At 37.7% G+C, this 17,981-nt stretch overlaps 1 protein-coding gene across 1 annotated transcript in view; it reads left to right on the top strand.

Moving 5' to 3' along the window:
* The window catches only part of LOC150110706 (LIM/homeobox protein Awh-like), a 67,076-nt gene extending 56,698 nt beyond the window's left edge, over positions 1 to 10,378 (top strand). The window contains exons 3-4 of the mRNA XM_090405557.1: positions 5,135 to 5,374; positions 9,950 to 10,378. Coding sequence (XP_090261683.1) covers positions 5,135 to 5,374; positions 9,950 to 10,059 — 350 coding nt within the window. The 3' untranslated portion in view covers positions 10,060 to 10,378. The remainder of the gene's footprint in view (positions 1 to 5,134; positions 5,375 to 9,949) is intronic.
* Positions 10,379 to 17,981: the final 7,603 nt, after the last annotated feature.

Genomic DNA, 17,981 nt, shown 5'->3' with positions numbered 1-17,981 from the left:
GATTTTTCCAGGAGAAGTAAAAATAAAATTAAAATTGAACGACCAAACATTCGTCATCTGTAATGAAGTCAATATTGCAAAAAAGAATGTTCTAACTTTTCTTTCCTCCTCCTTGAGCGTACCATTCCTGATGGTGAAGAAAAAAGATGAGCACTCTCTGCAAGATCGATCGAAATCTAAGCTGCTTCATTCCGAAGGCTGGCTAAGAACTACACTTAATTTTTGATGACAATCCCATCCACGAAGGTTATAAATTTATAGCTAATTAATCTGAAAGATGAACACACCAGGGGATGAACATTGTCCACTACCGAAAACGACTTTCGTGTTATGTCGCAGCAGGGTGTCCAATTGAGTAGAACGAGATTGATAACTCAGTAAATGATCTGCATGTGTGACAAAGCCGAGGTCCACACCGCAAGAATGAACTTTGCCACTAAAAGTAGAAGGTTATCGATTTTTAGAAAACAAAGCGAGAATTTATTGATGTAGGACTCCTTTTGTTGTGTGTTAGATATAAATGGACTGATAGTATAATTAGGATTTGAACCCAAACGTGAAGAATAGAGACTACTTTTGGATTCCTCTAAAATGAGGTTCGAAGACCGTTTTATTGTATAATGAAACAAGCAAACCAAAAAAAAAAAAACTTTCAATGCCTAACTGATTCCGTTCCGATAGTATGAAGGAAATTTGCAACGCCATGTCTTCAGCTTATACTGAAGCAGTGAAATCCAAAGTGTGGTTATTTATTTATTTTTTTTTTTTTCTTTCAAATCATCAAAAGTGTGGTGATTGAAAAAAATAGCCACACTTTGGATTTGAAGAAGATTTTCATTGTACGGTGTGAATCCACCATTCTGTTTATTGGGAAACCTGAAGTAGCTTGAAAACGTAGAACTGTTATTTCAAAATTTCGGATGTTAGATGTCCAAATGAACAAATTTAACATACACTTGTCTCTAGTAAAAGCTCCTTTTCACGAATATTAAACAATACTTATGTAAATAATACTCATGGTGAAGGCGGTGTGATGGTTAGAAGGAGGGGGGGGAATACTTGGATGGAAGTACCCACCTGTTTGTGCTTCCTAGCGAAACCATGAATCCCGCAACTTATAGAGACGAGGCCTGCCTGGTTGGCCGAGTGGTTAGCGTATCCGCTTTCCAGCCAAGAGGCTGCGGGTTCGAATCCAGCGTACGCAAGGCTGTTTATGATTGTCTTCCACCTTCATACATTCCTTCACCCAAGCACAGATCCACTCTCCCAATATGGACTGGGTCACCATGGGAGTAGTAGACCCAAAACTTCCCTCAATGGGAGAGGCCTTCACCCTGCAGTGGGTAGAAAAAATGGGCTGTAAAAAAAAAAAAAAATAGAGACGCCGTGTTGGGCCCTTGTGTCCGTGAGTATGCGGATGCGATGGGTGGGACATTTATCCCATAAGGCAATAATGCTCGTTCTTCCCATCAAGCGAAGTTCATGGCTAATATCTTTAAAAAGAAACTATGTACGTATGGACTGGCCAGCCAGGTTTCCTGACCTGAATCCTTTTGAGCATGTCTGGGATGTAATAGGTAGACGTGTTGTTGCTCTCAATCCCACCTGCCCCAAAACCTTCAAGGAGAGCTTTGCAGGAGCAATAGTTATTATCAACTGAGCTTCTGGACACCATTATAAACAGTATGAAACATCGTGGTGTGTTTTAGTGCTGCAAGGGGTGACCACATTCCTTACTGAGGCACTTTGGCAATCTCGTTTTGTTTTTGTCATTTGTTACCGAATTAAGCTATTTGTTTACAATTTTTGTAGGCGATTCTGTCACATTAATTTCATCGCTGGGTGTGAGACCCCCCCGGCTTATTGGATGTTTGTGATTGTCTTCCACCTTCATACATTCCTTCACCCAAGCACAGATCCACTCTCCCAATATGGACTGGGTCACCATGGGAGTAGTAGACCCAAAAACCTCCCTTTCATATAAACCAGTGTATTACTTCTCCACCATAGCACAATTAACGACTTTAAAATAAAAGATAATGATCTAGCAGATTCCATTTTATCATCTTCTAGCGAAAGAATTGCATCATTTGATGCTTGTTACACTTGCAATTTTTCTCAATGTTTTCATTTCTACCGTTTCATTTATTTCTTTGATTCTTGCAGTTTTGCAAGTGCTTCTGCTGCATATTACAAAGTTTAGCACCTAGAACAGTTTCCGGACTATGTAAAAATACAAAAAAAAAAAAAAAAAAAATAAATAAAAATAACATCAATAAAAATAGAAAAAATCATTAGTCCGCACAAGGTACGAAAGTACTTTAGGTCTACAAATAAACCTAATAAACCTAATAATTGTTTCCCAAAGGGGGGGGGGGAAATCTCATGCCATACTGCTTTTTACCTATTGAATAGAAATTCACCATACTTTTTGAGTTATCATTATTTTTTCTTTGTCCCTTAATTTATGGAAACCAGTGTATTACTTCTCCACCATAGCACAGTTAACGACTTTAAAATAAAAGATAATGATCTAGCAGATTCCATTTTATCATCGTCTAGCGAAAGAATTGCATCATTTGATGCTTAGTCCGAAGACATTTTTGATCACCCACAGAATTTTAAAAATACTTTTTAATCTTTTGTTCCGAAAGATGACCTATAAACACTTCGTTTCACTATCAAACTTAGTTCCTTGTTATTGTTAAGACCATCCCTCCGGCGATGCCTGAATCTTCCTCGTCTTCTTTTTCCCGTTAGTATCCAGTTCTTTACCTCCCCTCATTTCCCCCTCCTACGTTTTTCTGCATTCTTTCCCCATGGTTTTTCCGTTTTTCTTTTCTTTGTCGGATCCAGTTTCATTATATACTAAACACTTTTTCACAAATTTCTCCGATTTTTCTTTTCCTAATTTCGTTTTTTCTGTTGTTCAAAAAATCCATTAACGCCTTTTTTGTTCCCAAAAGGGATTAAGTAGAACTCTTTTAGCCTAACTTTTTGGAAATCGATTGGCAGCCCATCTCCGTCCTTAGTCATCAAGGATAAAGCTGACTTCACGGCTGTCAATGATTTTTAAGACCTCGTGGAGGAAGTACAGCAGACAAGTAATGCCATCTCGTGATCCTAAACTCTAATACTCGCATTGTTATCTGAAATGGTGTGAGTTCTAAACTATGTTTTTTCTTGAGTTGCCGGAGCCGAATTAAAAACCAGAGTTTCTGGGAGAAAACCCTATATGCTATGCCTATACCGAAGATCGACTAAATCCGGAACATGAAACACATTTCTGTAAGGCCACGCAGGCCTATTGTTACGCTTGCAGTTTTTCTCAATGTTTTCACCTCTACTGTTTCATTTATTTCTTTGATTTTCGCAGTTTTGCAAGTGCTTCTGCTGCATATTTTAGTAATCGCCTGACAAAGCCATTAACACGTTCATTGCCAATCACGCGATATCGCGCGATGCGAGCTCTCACCAAACGGCCGATCACGCGTTATCGCGTGGACGTCGCTAACTAAATAAAAAAAAATTTGGCCACCACACGAAATTCCAATTTTCAGCTTGGCAATGAAAGTGTTAAGATTGTTATAAGATATCTGCCAGCCTCAATGTCGGCTTGTGTGTAATGCCTTAGTTATTTAGTTTTGTTCATAAATGTTTTATTTTATTACACGATTATTTTTTCTTCAATGTCTAATATACATCTTTTGAGTTCACTAGCAACTGTCAGAATTTTTTTTTTTTTTTTTTGTTGATGCCTTCGTATTTTTTGTTTCTTCTATATTATTAAATGCTATAATAATATTTCAAAATATATGCCGAAAAAAAAAGCCAAATTCTCTTTATCTCAGACATGTTAAAATATTGCATCTGCGCCAGAATTCGATTTCAAATATTAGATTTGACTTATCCTTGCTAGCGGTGTGCCGCAGAGTTCTGTTCTTGGACCACTACTTTTCAATTTGTTCATTAACGATATAGGAAAGGATGTGAGAGGACGTGTTCAGTTGTTTGCTGATGATGCAAAGTTGGATAGAGCAATTGTGAGTGCACAGGATGTCAAAATTTTGCAGGATGATTTGGATAGTTTGGAGGACTGGGCTATAGAAAATGGATGTCGATTTAATGTGGCAAAGTGTAAGGTTATGCGTTTTGGGATGAAAATATTAGCAGCAGTATATCACATTGGTGGAACTGTACTCCATGAGATTGATGAGGCCAGGGACTTGGGAGTGTTGGTGGATAGGGAGATGAAGTTTGGGGGACACATTGCAAAAGTGGCTAAATCAGCTCATCAACTCACTTGGTTGTTGAAAAATACTTTGACGAGCAGAGACAAATAGGTTATTGTTCCTCTGTATCGAGCCTTGATAAGACCCCCATCTAGACTATTGTGCCCATATTTGGGTGCCAGGGTTTCTTCTTGATGGGGAGGAGGTGGAGAGGATCTAGAGGCGAGTGACCAAGATGATAGCAGATCTATGGAATGAACCTTATGAGAACAGATTGAAGATTTGTGGGTTGCAAGAATTGGTTGATAGGCGGAAAAGGAGTGATATGATTGAGACATTCAAATTACTGAAGGGTTTCTATAAGATCAATCCAGAAGATATTTTTGAGAATAGGACTGGTGAGGGAAGGACTAGGGGCCATACATGGAAGCTGGGCAAGAATGTGGTTATCAAGGGTGTTAGAGCTAGGGTTTTTACTTGGAGAGTGGTGAATGAGTGGAATAAGCTGCCAGAGTCTGTTGTGGGTGCCATGACCGTGAATGAGTTCAAGGCGAGGTATGATAGATGCTGTGTGAATGTCTAATAGTTGTTCTTGACATGATGTTAGGGCCTCCCTCGATGAGTCTGTCGACTCCTTGGAGTTGCTCGAAATAATAATAATAATAATAATAATAATAATAATAATAATAATATGCTGGATCAGAACTAAATCGGGAGTGGACTTATATCTGTAGCAATAACAAATGTGGTATGGGAATCTTTAATATAATTATCTGTCATCAGTTTAATAATACTTTTATCGCCGCCTTTAGATTTTCATTGGTTAATTTTTGATTTACAGTGAAAACTTCTCATAGCTGAGAATTTGAAGGCACTTTCGTATATTTTTACTGCTACTATAGAAAATAACGACCAGGAACAGCAACAAAAGGCTAAAACGAAGAGGGTTCGCACAACGTTCACAGAAGAGCAATTACAAGTTCTCCAAGCAAACTTCAATCTCGATTCCAATCCCGATGGGCAAGATTTGGAGAGGATTGCCCAAATTACGGGACTCAGCAAACGAGTGACTCAGGTATGGTTCCAAAATTCCCGAGCCAGGCAGAAAAAATACCTCAACAACCAGGCGAAGAAAGCAAACGGTAGGCAAACAGTTTATCATCCGATTGATTTATAAAAAGTAACAAATAATGATTGTTGTTGTTTCCACTCAATAGCGATAGATAGTAAACCAATAATTTTTTAAAAAGGAATAAATAACAATGCGATAGTTGCTGAAAACACGCTGTAGTATAACGTTTGGTGCTGTGTTTCTCTATGATCGAGATACAAAGCATTTCGTCTTCAAGCAACTTCCTTATTCAAAATCATATTCAGAAAAACACTGTTCAGCAGGGACGACACCAACGTTTTAATTTCACGTGTTACAAAGATGCCACGTGCACACCTTGAATGACACGACAAATGTCCGACGTGTATTCAGACTGATCCTACATTTCCACATCCACTAACGCAATAGCGACGCGAATGTGTGTTTCCAACTGTTCAGGTCTTCTAGTGCTGGAGGAAGGCAAACACGTGGCTTAACATACTCCTCTCCAACACTTCTGCACATGAAGAAGTCAGTAGATCAAAAGGAGAAATGTAACTGCTTACGAAGTGCTTTTCTTGATAAGCAGATCGTTTAATGCTGGGAGGTAGGAGATGCAATTCTCCTTCTAACGGTAGACCGTTAGGAGCATCGTTAAAGCGAAAACGATACTCTTCCCTCTATCATTGAAGCAGGATTTGTTACTGCTTTTTTCTAACGAATTGCCGCCGTTGTTGTTTTAATTCGAAATTTTCAAATAGATCAGCATTCCTTACCTTAGGAATTCGTGAATTTATTAAAATAAATAAATAAATAAAAATATATACATATAATTTATTGCACTTGATAAACTGAAAACAACTCACTTCATCTCAAAAAAAATCAGCTAACGCCTTTTTATTCCCGTTTAGGGAGTAGGCGAAGCCGTTTTAGCCCTATCTAACTTTTGGAGACTGAGGGTGTAGTTCAATCTCCACTGGCAGCCAATCAGGGATAGCTGACCCAAGGCTGTCACTAATTAAATGGCACGCAGTGAACTTCATCTCTTACTATTCTAATTAAGCTCTTTCCTGAAAACATTTTAAATCTGTTTTCAATCGCGCTATTCAGCCTGTACAGTCATTCTAGACTAACTAACATTCAAACTTTGTATCAGTCAAATATTGAATATGGGGTTGTTCTAAAAGACCTCACCGACTATTCCTGACAAAACCGTTTATAGCTTAGCCTTTTCTTTCCTACTGTATACATTTTAGGAGCATCGTGATTTTTTCAGAAAATTTAGAGCACTCGGAATAGGACTAATACTACTTAAATAACTACTTAAATAACTACTTAAATACCCAATCTGCTCAGCTTTGGAATACTGCATACACAGTTGGGATGGGACGCGTGCAATCTTTCCTAAAAACGCTTGACCTATCCAGAAGGCACATCGGATGATGATCCCCTTTCTCACAGATTCACTCCGAACGATCTCTCATAAGCATTCTGTCCTCTTCTATCTTCTATAGGTATTTCTGTGGATAATGTATTGCTGAATTGGTCATCATCATCCTTCCTCTTCCAGCAACTACTACTTAGTGTTCATTTATTGTCCTCACAGTTTTAAACTAAACCTTCAGCAATTCAAGAAGCACGCGAAGACAGTCCATTCTTCTTATCCACTTGCTCTCAAATGTCACTGACGTGCTGTAGATTTTACTATATATCATTTTCATTAAATATCATAATCATTCATACAATTCAGAGAAAACGAACATCAAGTAAGTTTGGTAGTCCAGGTAATGATAAAACACGTATAAGATTGTATGGTTCTCCAGGAAGAAAGACTCCTCTAGTTAGTAATCAAAATTTTAAAGTATTGTGTGTGTGTGTGTGTGTGTGAGAGAGAGAGAGAGAGAGAGAGAGAGAGAGAGAGAGAGAGAGAGAGAGGGAGAGAGAGAGAGAGAGAGAGAAGAAATAAGCAAAAGTTATTGCGAAATTCAAATGAATTTGTATTATTCATTCATTATTATTGTTATTATTATAATAAGATACAATAGTACGGCATATAGCATTCCAGGCTTTTCAATCTCCACCGATAGCCAATCAGAGATAGCTAGCCTGTAACTATTACTAAGTATAAACGACAACTGAAGAAGAGACTGGCAAAGTAGCGCTGCCATCTCATGGATCCTAACCCTAACAGGATATGTTAGTCTGAAATAGTGTGTGTGTTCCACAGTCGATTTTCTTGAGACTCAATGGCCGAAAACTCGAGTTACCGAAAAAAAAAAAAAAAAAAAAAAACTGCCTGCCCGTGCCAGAGATCAACTAACTCGGGAACCGATCGAAGAAAGGCTTAGAAAAAGTTCCTCCAGTCGGCAACTAGACTTGAACTTAAGTCTATCTTCGAATGGCCTAGCGCAGAGGATGCAAGCATCGCTTGCACTCAGGCCTCTGTTTGTGAAAAAAGAAGAAAAATGCGACAAATTTTGCCATCGGTTGTTCACTTTTATTAGGAAAAGGCCTGCTATTTCATTTCAGTGTTCCTCGTGTCACCGAGGAGGATGACACACGGTGCGTTATTCTTCCGACTGCGTTATGAAGAGATGTAAAAAGTGCATTAATCCGATGCAGATTTTAATAAAGTCTGCATTATTTCATTAAAATTGAATCCTCCATAATGTTAGAAGCAATAATAAATTAATTGCTGCTTCCATTATTATTAGAATCAAAAAGAGGAAATAATCGAAGTTGCAAATGTGGGATTTAAATAATTAAAAAAGAAAAGAAAAAGAAATCGGGAGTTCATCTTCCAAGTCTTAAAGATATTCGTTACACATTGGAAATGACATGTAAGCATATGGAAAGGCAAACAAGAACACGTTTCACTAATGCAAACGAAATGCTCCTCTGGTCCCAAGGTTTCGCTTTAATCATGAATTCCGGTGTCATTATATATCTTTGGAGGGTGGAGGAGGGATCATAATAATTATTTTACGAGAAATTACACGTCCTTTCGTGCATCTTTTTTTTTTTTTTTTTTTTTTTTTACACCTTGTTCTTTTTAACAAGAAAAATGCAACACGAAATTAATGATTTTTTTTCTATCAACTTTGGAAGCCAAGCTTATTGACATCTAAGTAATTGATTGTTATTGTCTTAAAACAAATACTAAAAACAAAACATCATTAATAGAAAGAAACAGTTTGAGCTCTACGTAGACAGATAATCGTGTTCTCTATTTTTTTTTAGTTCATCAAACAAAATATTTTAAACTTTATCAGTAGATGACTGCAATTCAGAGTCTTAAATATGAGTATTTTTTCTCAGTCACGTGAAGTTGTTTGTTTTCCTCCCCACCATCAAACCAAATATTTAAAAATTTATCAGTTGATTGAACTTAAGAAACTAAATATTATTATTATTTGGGACTTCTGAATCTCCCATCCCCTTTACCAATCTCCCCTTTGCTTCTAGGTGTGGCGTGTGTGGTTGCTTTAGTAAAATGTGATGTGCGCGTTTGTGTATGCAAGCTGATTTCTAAGGCCCGTGTATGCTTCTAGGTGTTTTTTTTTTATTATTATTATTAGGAGAGACCTCCAGGGAGTCAGACACTCATAGGGAGGCCAAATACTACACACACCAGCTATCATATTTATTCTTGAAGTCATTTACACTGCTTGCATTCACAACATCCAATGGCAATCCATTCCAATCACGCACCACCCTCTGAGAGAAAAATCTAGCCCTCACACCCTTCTTTGCGGCCATCATTCTCAGCTTCCAATGATGTCCTCTCGTCCTTTCCGCACCCTCCATAAATTGAAAAATTCCATCAAATGAAATCCTGTATGACTCTTTCAGAAGTTTGTAAATCTCAAACATATCACCCCTCTTTCTCCTGTTTACTAGTGTCTGCAGTCTACAAATTCTCAATCTGTCTTCATAATCAGTATTCCACAATCCTGATATCATTTTTAACACTCTCCTCTGTACTCTCTCCAATATACCAGAATCAAAACGGAAACCAGGAGACCAGACCTATGCAATAGTCCAAGTGAGGTCTTATCAAGGCCTTGTAAAGAGGCAAAATAACATCCTTATCTTTACATGTGAATGTTCGTTTCAGCATTGCAATTATCTTTTGAGTTGTATTTGCAATCTTTGCCACATGGATCCTAAGCTTCAACTTCCTACCTATTAACACTCCAAGATTCCTAGCCTCATCAGTTTCTTCTAGCCTAATCCCACCAATATAATATGACATTGGATATGTAATCACGCCGAAGTGAATGACTTTACATGTATTGACATTGAACTGACACCCATTTTCCCATGCCCACAATTTCATTCTGCAAAGATTGCATATCAGCAGCATTCCTGATCACCCTACCTAACTTTGCATCATCAGCAAATAACTGTATGTCGCTTGTCAAATCCTTCCCAATATCATTAATGTACAGATTGAATAACAGTGGACCAAGCACTGATCCTTGTGGTACAGTACACCACTTGATCTATATTTGATCTATATTTGTTTTTCATGTATATCTATTTGAGCATTAGCAACATTAATTTTAGTTGCACTACATCTTAAAAACAAACATGTATTTATTTCTATTTTTCTTCTCTCTTTTAGCAATTGCCATGCCTCCTATCACTGCAGCTACGTCGTGTGCGGGATGTGGAATGCTCTATTGTTTGTGCTCTCATAGTAGTCTCCATATCAACATGGGTCAAGTGGCGTGAATGAGTCCCTCCTCCCATATTTTTTTGCGCAAAATAGAAAAAAAATAATATAGAACAAGAAGAAAGGAGGGAATTAATAAAAAAAAAACGTCGCGTTGAACTAAGCTCCTCACAAAAGCTACGACAATTACTTAAACGAAGTCAAGAAACAATTGCGAAGCTATAATAAAACTTTTTACCGGTGATCTCTGCATCCTATAAGAGACCTGTAAAAGCAGCCGAACTGATGTACGTACTAACAGGAATGTATATAATATGAAGGGATGACATTTGTGTAATAACTGGTAGGACATGCAATGAAAGATTCGTCAGACTTTCGTGTTCTAGTGTGTGTGTGTGTGTGTGTGTGTGTGTGTGTGTGTGCGTGTGCGTGCGTGCGTGCGTGCGTGTAATCGTGGTACGATTACACTGTCTTGGCCCTTGTGTGTATACACTTGGGTTGCTAACAAGAAATACATCTATATTTCGAGAAATCTGGATGGCCTTTAGAGATCCTCATCATGGAATATATGAGAAGTCACCACCTGTAATCGGCTTCAACGTTCGAAGTGAAAGCTGTCCACTTCAGATCCTTGACTTTATTTTTCCTCTGGGGATTCGAAGAAGGTTCCTATACGTTCTCCCCAACCCACTCTTAAAAAAATGAAAACTACCCGATGGAAATTTGGACTTCTATCTGTAAATAAAGAACGGTAATTGTAAAAATGGTGTGAATGTAGTAAAGCCAATGTTTGAAATAAAATGTCAACTTGATGATTTAAGATTATTGAGATACAGCACGAGGATGTCATTATCTGGATCAAAATAAAAACAAAGTACACTTTACATTAACCTTCACGTTAGACTTTTCATAAAACACTTTTAGAAGGAATCAAGTAAAGAAATACCATGTAGTGTGTTACATTACAGGAATGATGTCTCATTAGGAAAAAAAAATCTACTATCATAAGGGATGCCGCCCTATATTTAAATATTAAGGTAAGTCATTCTGAAAATTGGCTTAGGTAATTACTAGAGCCACTATATAAATTGAGTGAGCACTACGAAGAGTTTTTAATTGCCAACTTATCAATGTTTATTGAATAGCGAATTATGTACAGCACCTTTTAGTGCTACGGATTAGCTAAGGAACAGATAATCCAGGAACTTGCTCTAGAGATCAAACATAGAACTTTCAAGTCACTTAAGCTTTACTGAAGTTTCACTGATGACGAGAACAAGGGCTTCTGGAATAAATAGACGGGATTCACATTATAAAAAATAAATAAACTAGGCCAGGCCGTTTAACCCTAACTTTTGGTAACTGGAGGGTAATCAAACTTCACCGATAGCCAGTTAGTGAAAGCTTTTCCAAGGTTAGCACTGATTTAAACTTATCCAGGAAAAAGAGAAACGGCCGCCATCTCGTGGTCCCTAACATTGGTATTATTGTCTGAAATCCGTGAGTGCTATGGTCGATTTTCTTGAGTTGTGGGATTAAAAACCAGTTTCTGGCAGCGGAAACTTATTTGTCCCTGACAGAGACGAACTAACTAGAAAATCGATGGAAGAAAGATTAGAAAACGTTCTTCTGATCGGCAACTAGAATCGAACTTCGAACGGCATTTCTTCAGATGGCCTAGCGCTCTGGATGCAAACGCCACAGTGCTACACAAGCCTTGATTTACTTTATATAAAAAGATTGACACGTTTTTTAAATGGCACCACTTGCAGAAAGTGTGATTTCGCACTTAGATGGATCTCATTCAGAAAAAGGGACAGATATTTATTAAAATAGATTCTTTATTGAATAATGCCAGTTTACTGCATTCAAGAATTTATTTATGATTGCCATGCAAAAAAGTATTCAATTACAGTTGCATTACATTCTAATCTACAATAGTTTTATTATTTCCATCAAAAAATATTATGCCACACAAAGTTGTTTTTAACTAACACTAAAGCAGGGGCGAATGCTGGTCTTGAAATTCACGCTTGCTCTTGTTATCATTCAGGGAGTGAGAGGTGCGATTAGCGGAATAATGAATTACTGACCATTTAAAACTAAATATTTAGAAATTTATGTACATTTAATCATACAAATACAACATTTATTTTACAAATGATATTCTATCTTTTTCAATTTAGCTACTTGAATACAAATTCTACCCTTCGGTTCTTCTTTATGAACTGGTCAATAACATCGTCATAAAAAGTTGGTTGTAACTTAATTTTCCCAAGCAACACGCACGCTTGTAAAGGCTGACTGAAGCTCACTGGCCAGAGCTACTTTGACTCCGTATGGCCTGTGCTTAAGACGACGTGAAGGGAGCGGAAATGGCTGTGCGCGCGCATGAAATCACAGTACTGCAGCGAGGACCTGGAAGCTCCTACAACCAAGCAAGCCAAGGTAGTTTTGAGTAGACGAGCAAGCATCGGCCTTCGATACACAACGCAAAGCTCAATTATTGCCGCGCAAGCTTAAGACGTCTTCTGTCTACAAAAATAAAAGCCTAAATGGAACGCTTATAAATGCATGCATCTATTAACAAATAAATAGTACTTCTTTCTCAATTAATGAGCTTGCGCAGCAAGCATGGAAAATTCGCCCCTGCACTAAAGATTTAATGACGCTTACACTTCAGATTACTTAGAGAGGATGTTACTATTATGACGATGCGATTTACTGAAAGCGATATATTTCATGTATAAACTCATCGTCCTGTTCTATGTCTGTTACTACTCCCAAAGAGTATGACCGCCCCCTAATAGTCCGAATATGAATAGAAAGACAGTTTATAATCTTTCTTCCACGCTCACAGCTTATGCAGCTCAGGTGGTATTGACGATGCCCCGAGTCGGATTGACCTAAGTTTGAATCCCGAAAAGGAGACGACGAATCTTTATAAGAACTTTTATTTAGCTGAAAAGAAGAACGATTAAACCTCTGCTTTGGCAGATCCTGAATGTGATGTGCATGCAAGAAGAGAGCGATACAAGCGTTTTCCGCCTGAGACCGAAGGATGCGAAAAACTCCCTGGAAAGTCGGATTTTTTCCACCCAACATTACGAGAGGATCAAGCGGGTAAACTTTTTAGAGGCCCTGTAAATTTTACCTCCAGCTAGCTTAATCCACCCCTGCCCCAAATAGAAAAACTTGGAGACCCTACGTAGTTGTAAACATTTCTCTAGTACTTCATGGACTATGACCTGTATTTGGACTACTCAAAAGTAATGTGAAAGGTAGTAATAAAAAATAAATAATAATAAAAAAATAGCATCATAGATAGAGATCCCAGGCGTCCCGTGAAATACGGGATCGTCCCGTTTTTTGGCTAATGCGTCCCGTTGTCCCGAAAAACTCTTCGGGAAAACTTTTTGTCCCGTATTTGAGAGTTCAAGACTGAATAACAAAATCGACGAGTTACAATTTCTATTCTATTAGGAACATCGCTCTCCGTCATTACAGGGAACTGTAGACGCGTTGTTATTTTCTCAAGGCGAGTGATGGCAACACTGCCTCAATGATAAGTTCACTAGAACAGTACGCATGTGCATTGATATTTTGGCGTGTGCCATGATATTGGTTCAGCTTTAAATAGCACGGAACGGTCCGCTTGGCCCAGGCCATTTTAGAAGCTTGCTGCGAGAGAAACAGGTTGGTGCTTGCAGAGTATTAATTACTCTACTGCTGCTGTTAAAATGTTTGGTTTTTCAATTCTCCTGTGGCCCTGTTGAACGTTGAAAATGTCGAAAAGGAAATGCGATTATACAGACGCTTTAAAAACTCAATCTCCGTTTTAAAAAAAAAAATCTACTGAATTGGGCGAGACAGATAAAGTGGAGTGTACGGTTTATGGTGTCTTGTTTAGCGTCGAGCATGGTGGAAAGTCCGACATTACCCAGCACATTGCTACGAAAAGACAGAAATCTGCATCTCGAGCTAGTACAAGTGCAAAAGTCAGTGATTTCTTTACCAAGAAAGGGATGGGGGAAGTGGAAAAGAATCTTGGTGCCGAAGAAGCAACTTTCGCGTATCATAATCGTGTTTTCACAACCAGAGTTTTCGATCAATGGATTGTATATCTAAAATAATACGTAAGTTATATGATAGAAAATTGACGTGTGGGCAAACAAAAACACAAGCGTTAATTGTAAATGTTTTGGCTCCATTTGCAATCAAGCAATTCAAACTGGAAATGAAGAAAGCAAATTATATATCTATCCTGATTGACGCTTCAAACCATGGTGCTTCAAAATTAGTGCCATTGATAGTTCGCTATTTCGTTCCAGAAAAAGGTGTTAAAACCATGATTCTAGAATTTACAGACCTTCCTAGTGAAAGCGCAGAACGACTTACGGATTACATATGGGACTTGTTAAAATCTTGGAAGATTAAAGATGAAGTCATAGCCCTGTCAGCGGACTATACTAATACTAACTTTGGTGGATGAGAAAGGGAATTAACGTGTACCATAAATTGATAACTAGGTTTGGTCGCGGATTGATTGGAGTTGGTGGCTCAGCTCATATTTTAAACAATGCTGTGCAAACTGCAGCTGATACATTGCCTGTAGACATTGAGGCTGTTATAGCTAAAATATTTCAACACTTTTATATATACTCGGTAAGAGTCCAGTCCCCTAAAAGAATTTTGTGAATTTGTGGACAATGAGTATAAAACAGTTCTAGGACACTCGAAGGCAAGGTGATGTCGTTGCATCCAGCTATCAAAAGGTTGAATGAAATGTATGAAGGACTTAAAGCTTATTTTCTTTCAATAGATAAATGTCCGCCAATGTTGAAAGACTTTTTCCAGAACCCAGTGTCGAAGCTGTTTTCTACTTTTCTGGAGTTGCAATGTGAATTGTTCCATACTACTATCAGGAGCATAGAAGGCGAAACGATATCTTTCGTTGAAGCCCAGTCAATTATACAGTCACCGGTTGGAAAAATTGAAATGAGAAGAGATGAAAATTTGACAACCCACCGAAAAGAAGCTACTTCTTGAGTTGCAAGAGGAAGGATTGATTAGTGAAAAGGCATTCCAATCTCATAAAATTGACTTAAGTATAAAGAGCTAATAAGCTTCATTTCGGCAATGAAAACATTATATTTAAATTAAGGGGATATTAAATCCCACATAGTTTTAAAACCGAATGAGAAACTCAAAGATTGGAATCAGAGAGTTTCTTGCCGAATATAGTAAACTATAAAAGTATCGGCGACCACTGGTGTGAGCAAATGCAAGTGACCCTAGCACGTAGTGCAATACCGGAAGACTCGCAGCAAAGTCGGTAAATTCTGAACGCTATTCTTAGGTATTTTCCATAATGTAAAAACACATTTCCTACTATGTGGAACTATGTGGGATTTAATATTCCCTTAATTTAAATATAATGGTTTCATTGCCGAAATGAAGCTTATTAGCTCTTTATACTTAAGTAACTTAATGGTTGCACCTGTTTGGAAAACTCGTTCGCAGAATACATAAGTTCTTTTCGCTATACACTTTGGTATTAACTTGGTCTAGCTACTCACTGATGAAGCCTCAAAAAAGGCTGAAACCGGTCTGGGTAGTGACCTCCCTCCATAATGTAATAACAGCATACATTTCCTAGGAAATGTGTTTTTACATTATGGAAAATACCTGAGAATAGCGATCAGAATTTACCGACTTTGCTGCGAGTCTTCCGGTATTGCACTACGTGCTAGGGTCACTTGCATTTAGCGGACGCTAGTGGTCGCCGATACTTTATAGTTTACTATATTCGGCAAGAAACTCTCTGATTCCGATCTTTGAGTTTCTTATTCGGTTTTAAAACTATGTGGGATTTAATATCCCCTTAATTTAAATATAAATCATAAAATTGATTTCTACAACACACGTGCATCATATATAAAAGAATGGTCACAGTATATATGCTGAAATTAGACAGTATGTCTTGGGTGAAACTGAGAACAGCATTATGTTGGGAAGATGTTCTTCAAACAGTCCAAACTATTAATCAGTACGCTGCCATATCAAACATTGTTGAATCTGATTTGTTTGATGAAGTAAAGATAGTGAAAACAGCTCTGAAGTCAAAAGAAGATAGTGAAGTGAAGGATATGTTGAAATCCAAACATTTAAATGAAGACTGGGTGGATCTCTTAAAAAATATTGAAGGAGAACTATCAAATTTAAAGAAAGTAGTGGAGTTCGTTACGTGTATCCCTGGAACAAATGCGCGTGTCAAAAGATTATTTTCTCGCATGAACGCACTGTGGACTGATGAAAAAAACAAATTGTCTGTAAAAACTGTAAAATCAATGCTTATTATAAAATCATTCTTCAGTGAGGATTGCGTAGCTTTTCATGACATGATTCTTAAAAACAAACAATTCTTAAGTGAAATTCATTCTTCAGAGACTGAATTTCACTGATTGATTAATAAGAATATTGTGAGGTGAGAAGAGCATTAATGTATTAACAATCGATTTTGTATCTATAATAGTAAGTAAAAAACCATTTGAAGGCAACTTAAAGTGGCTTAATGAAAATATGCACCTAATAATTGGATTTACTGTTTGTTTACTTATACTTAGTAAAGTGTGTGCATAGTAAACCTTACCACACACACACACTTGGAAAGTTAGAATCAATTTGTAAGACTGGCATATGTGATGGATGCGCATACTAAACTTTCACCCTCAGTCATAAGTGTCCCGTATTTTTTTCCAATGTATCATTTTTTCCAATGTTTCCGTATTCTTTTCCAATGTATCCAATGTATGTGGGTGTTTCTTGAGAAAGGCACTCTACGATCCCTAATCGTAGAGTGCCTTTCTCAAGAAACACCTACGAAAACTATCAAAAGCAACGTCACGTGTAGTTGAATCTTTTAACTTTTCGGATAATTTTTCCACGTCTGTAACGCTATTTATTTATTGTTCATTAACAATGCAGCGAATACTGACGATGAGAACGATGACAAAGATATTTCAAGGTCAATCGTCATTTCTGAAGAAAAATGACTTTCCACTTTTTAGAAAGCTTTGCCCACTTCCTAAAAAAGGAATAAAAAATGCTGCCATTGTTCACTACTCATTATCGTACTCTCAGGCTAATAGAATCATGCGTTATAATTCAATTTCGTATTCTTCGCTGTTGCCAAATAAATAAACAAACAAATAATGTAACATATTACATTATTATTATTACTTTCTCCCCCGTCCCTTTGTGGAGCGGGCGAGTTGAGCCCTCCTGATGAGGAATTAAGTATATACTTTTTATGACTGTAGATCCATGTGTGGTCATGCGACCGGTTTCCTTGTTCTCAGGGACGAGACCCTAGTTACCGGGTAAACACCCCCCCCCCCCCCCGGGCTATCTCCGTATGAGACTAACTCACCTTTAGTCGGGAAGAGACAGATTAAGGTTCTTCACGTCCTAGACCGGAACCCAGGTCTTTTGGACCTAAGGGTTTCGTCTTATCGACTGAACTACTGAGGTTCTATTATTACAAATAATGTAATATGTTAGGGAGAAAAAAAAACCTAAAAGAAAACTTATGGATTGCACAATTCTAGAAAATATGAGTTTCTAAGACAACTTACATCAGCAATCACGACGTTTATCATTTATGACGAGACAACTGAAATGAGTTATCTGTCAACTGCACATTCTCTGACCAGTCTGTTTATTTCTGTGGGGAGAGGAGGGGAGGGGAGTAAAACCCTTCTCTCTCTTTCTGTCCTACAAGATCTCACCTTCAGTACAGTTTCGCAGTGGAAGAGCAGGTGTAATGAACTGAAATTAGGTTTGGACTGCGCATCTTTAGAGGTGTTTACAGGACCTGCCCAGAGTAGGGATGGAAAAGCAGGCCGTTTTCACCAGGAGATAAATTAAAGAGATAAAAATTAATTAAAAACTGCTTAAATAAACACAAATTTAAATAAAT

This window comes from Typopeltis vanoorti, chromosome 1 (genome assembly GCF_054136105.1).
Source record: "Typopeltis vanoorti isolate ZY-2024b chromosome 1, IOZ_Tvanoo_1.0, whole genome shotgun sequence".
Classification (NCBI taxonomy): domain Eukaryota; kingdom Metazoa; phylum Arthropoda; class Arachnida; order Uropygi; family Thelyphonidae; genus Typopeltis; species Typopeltis vanoorti.
The sequence above is the reverse complement of the archived record's forward strand: the minus strand, read 5'-3'. Positions and strand labels throughout refer to the sequence as shown.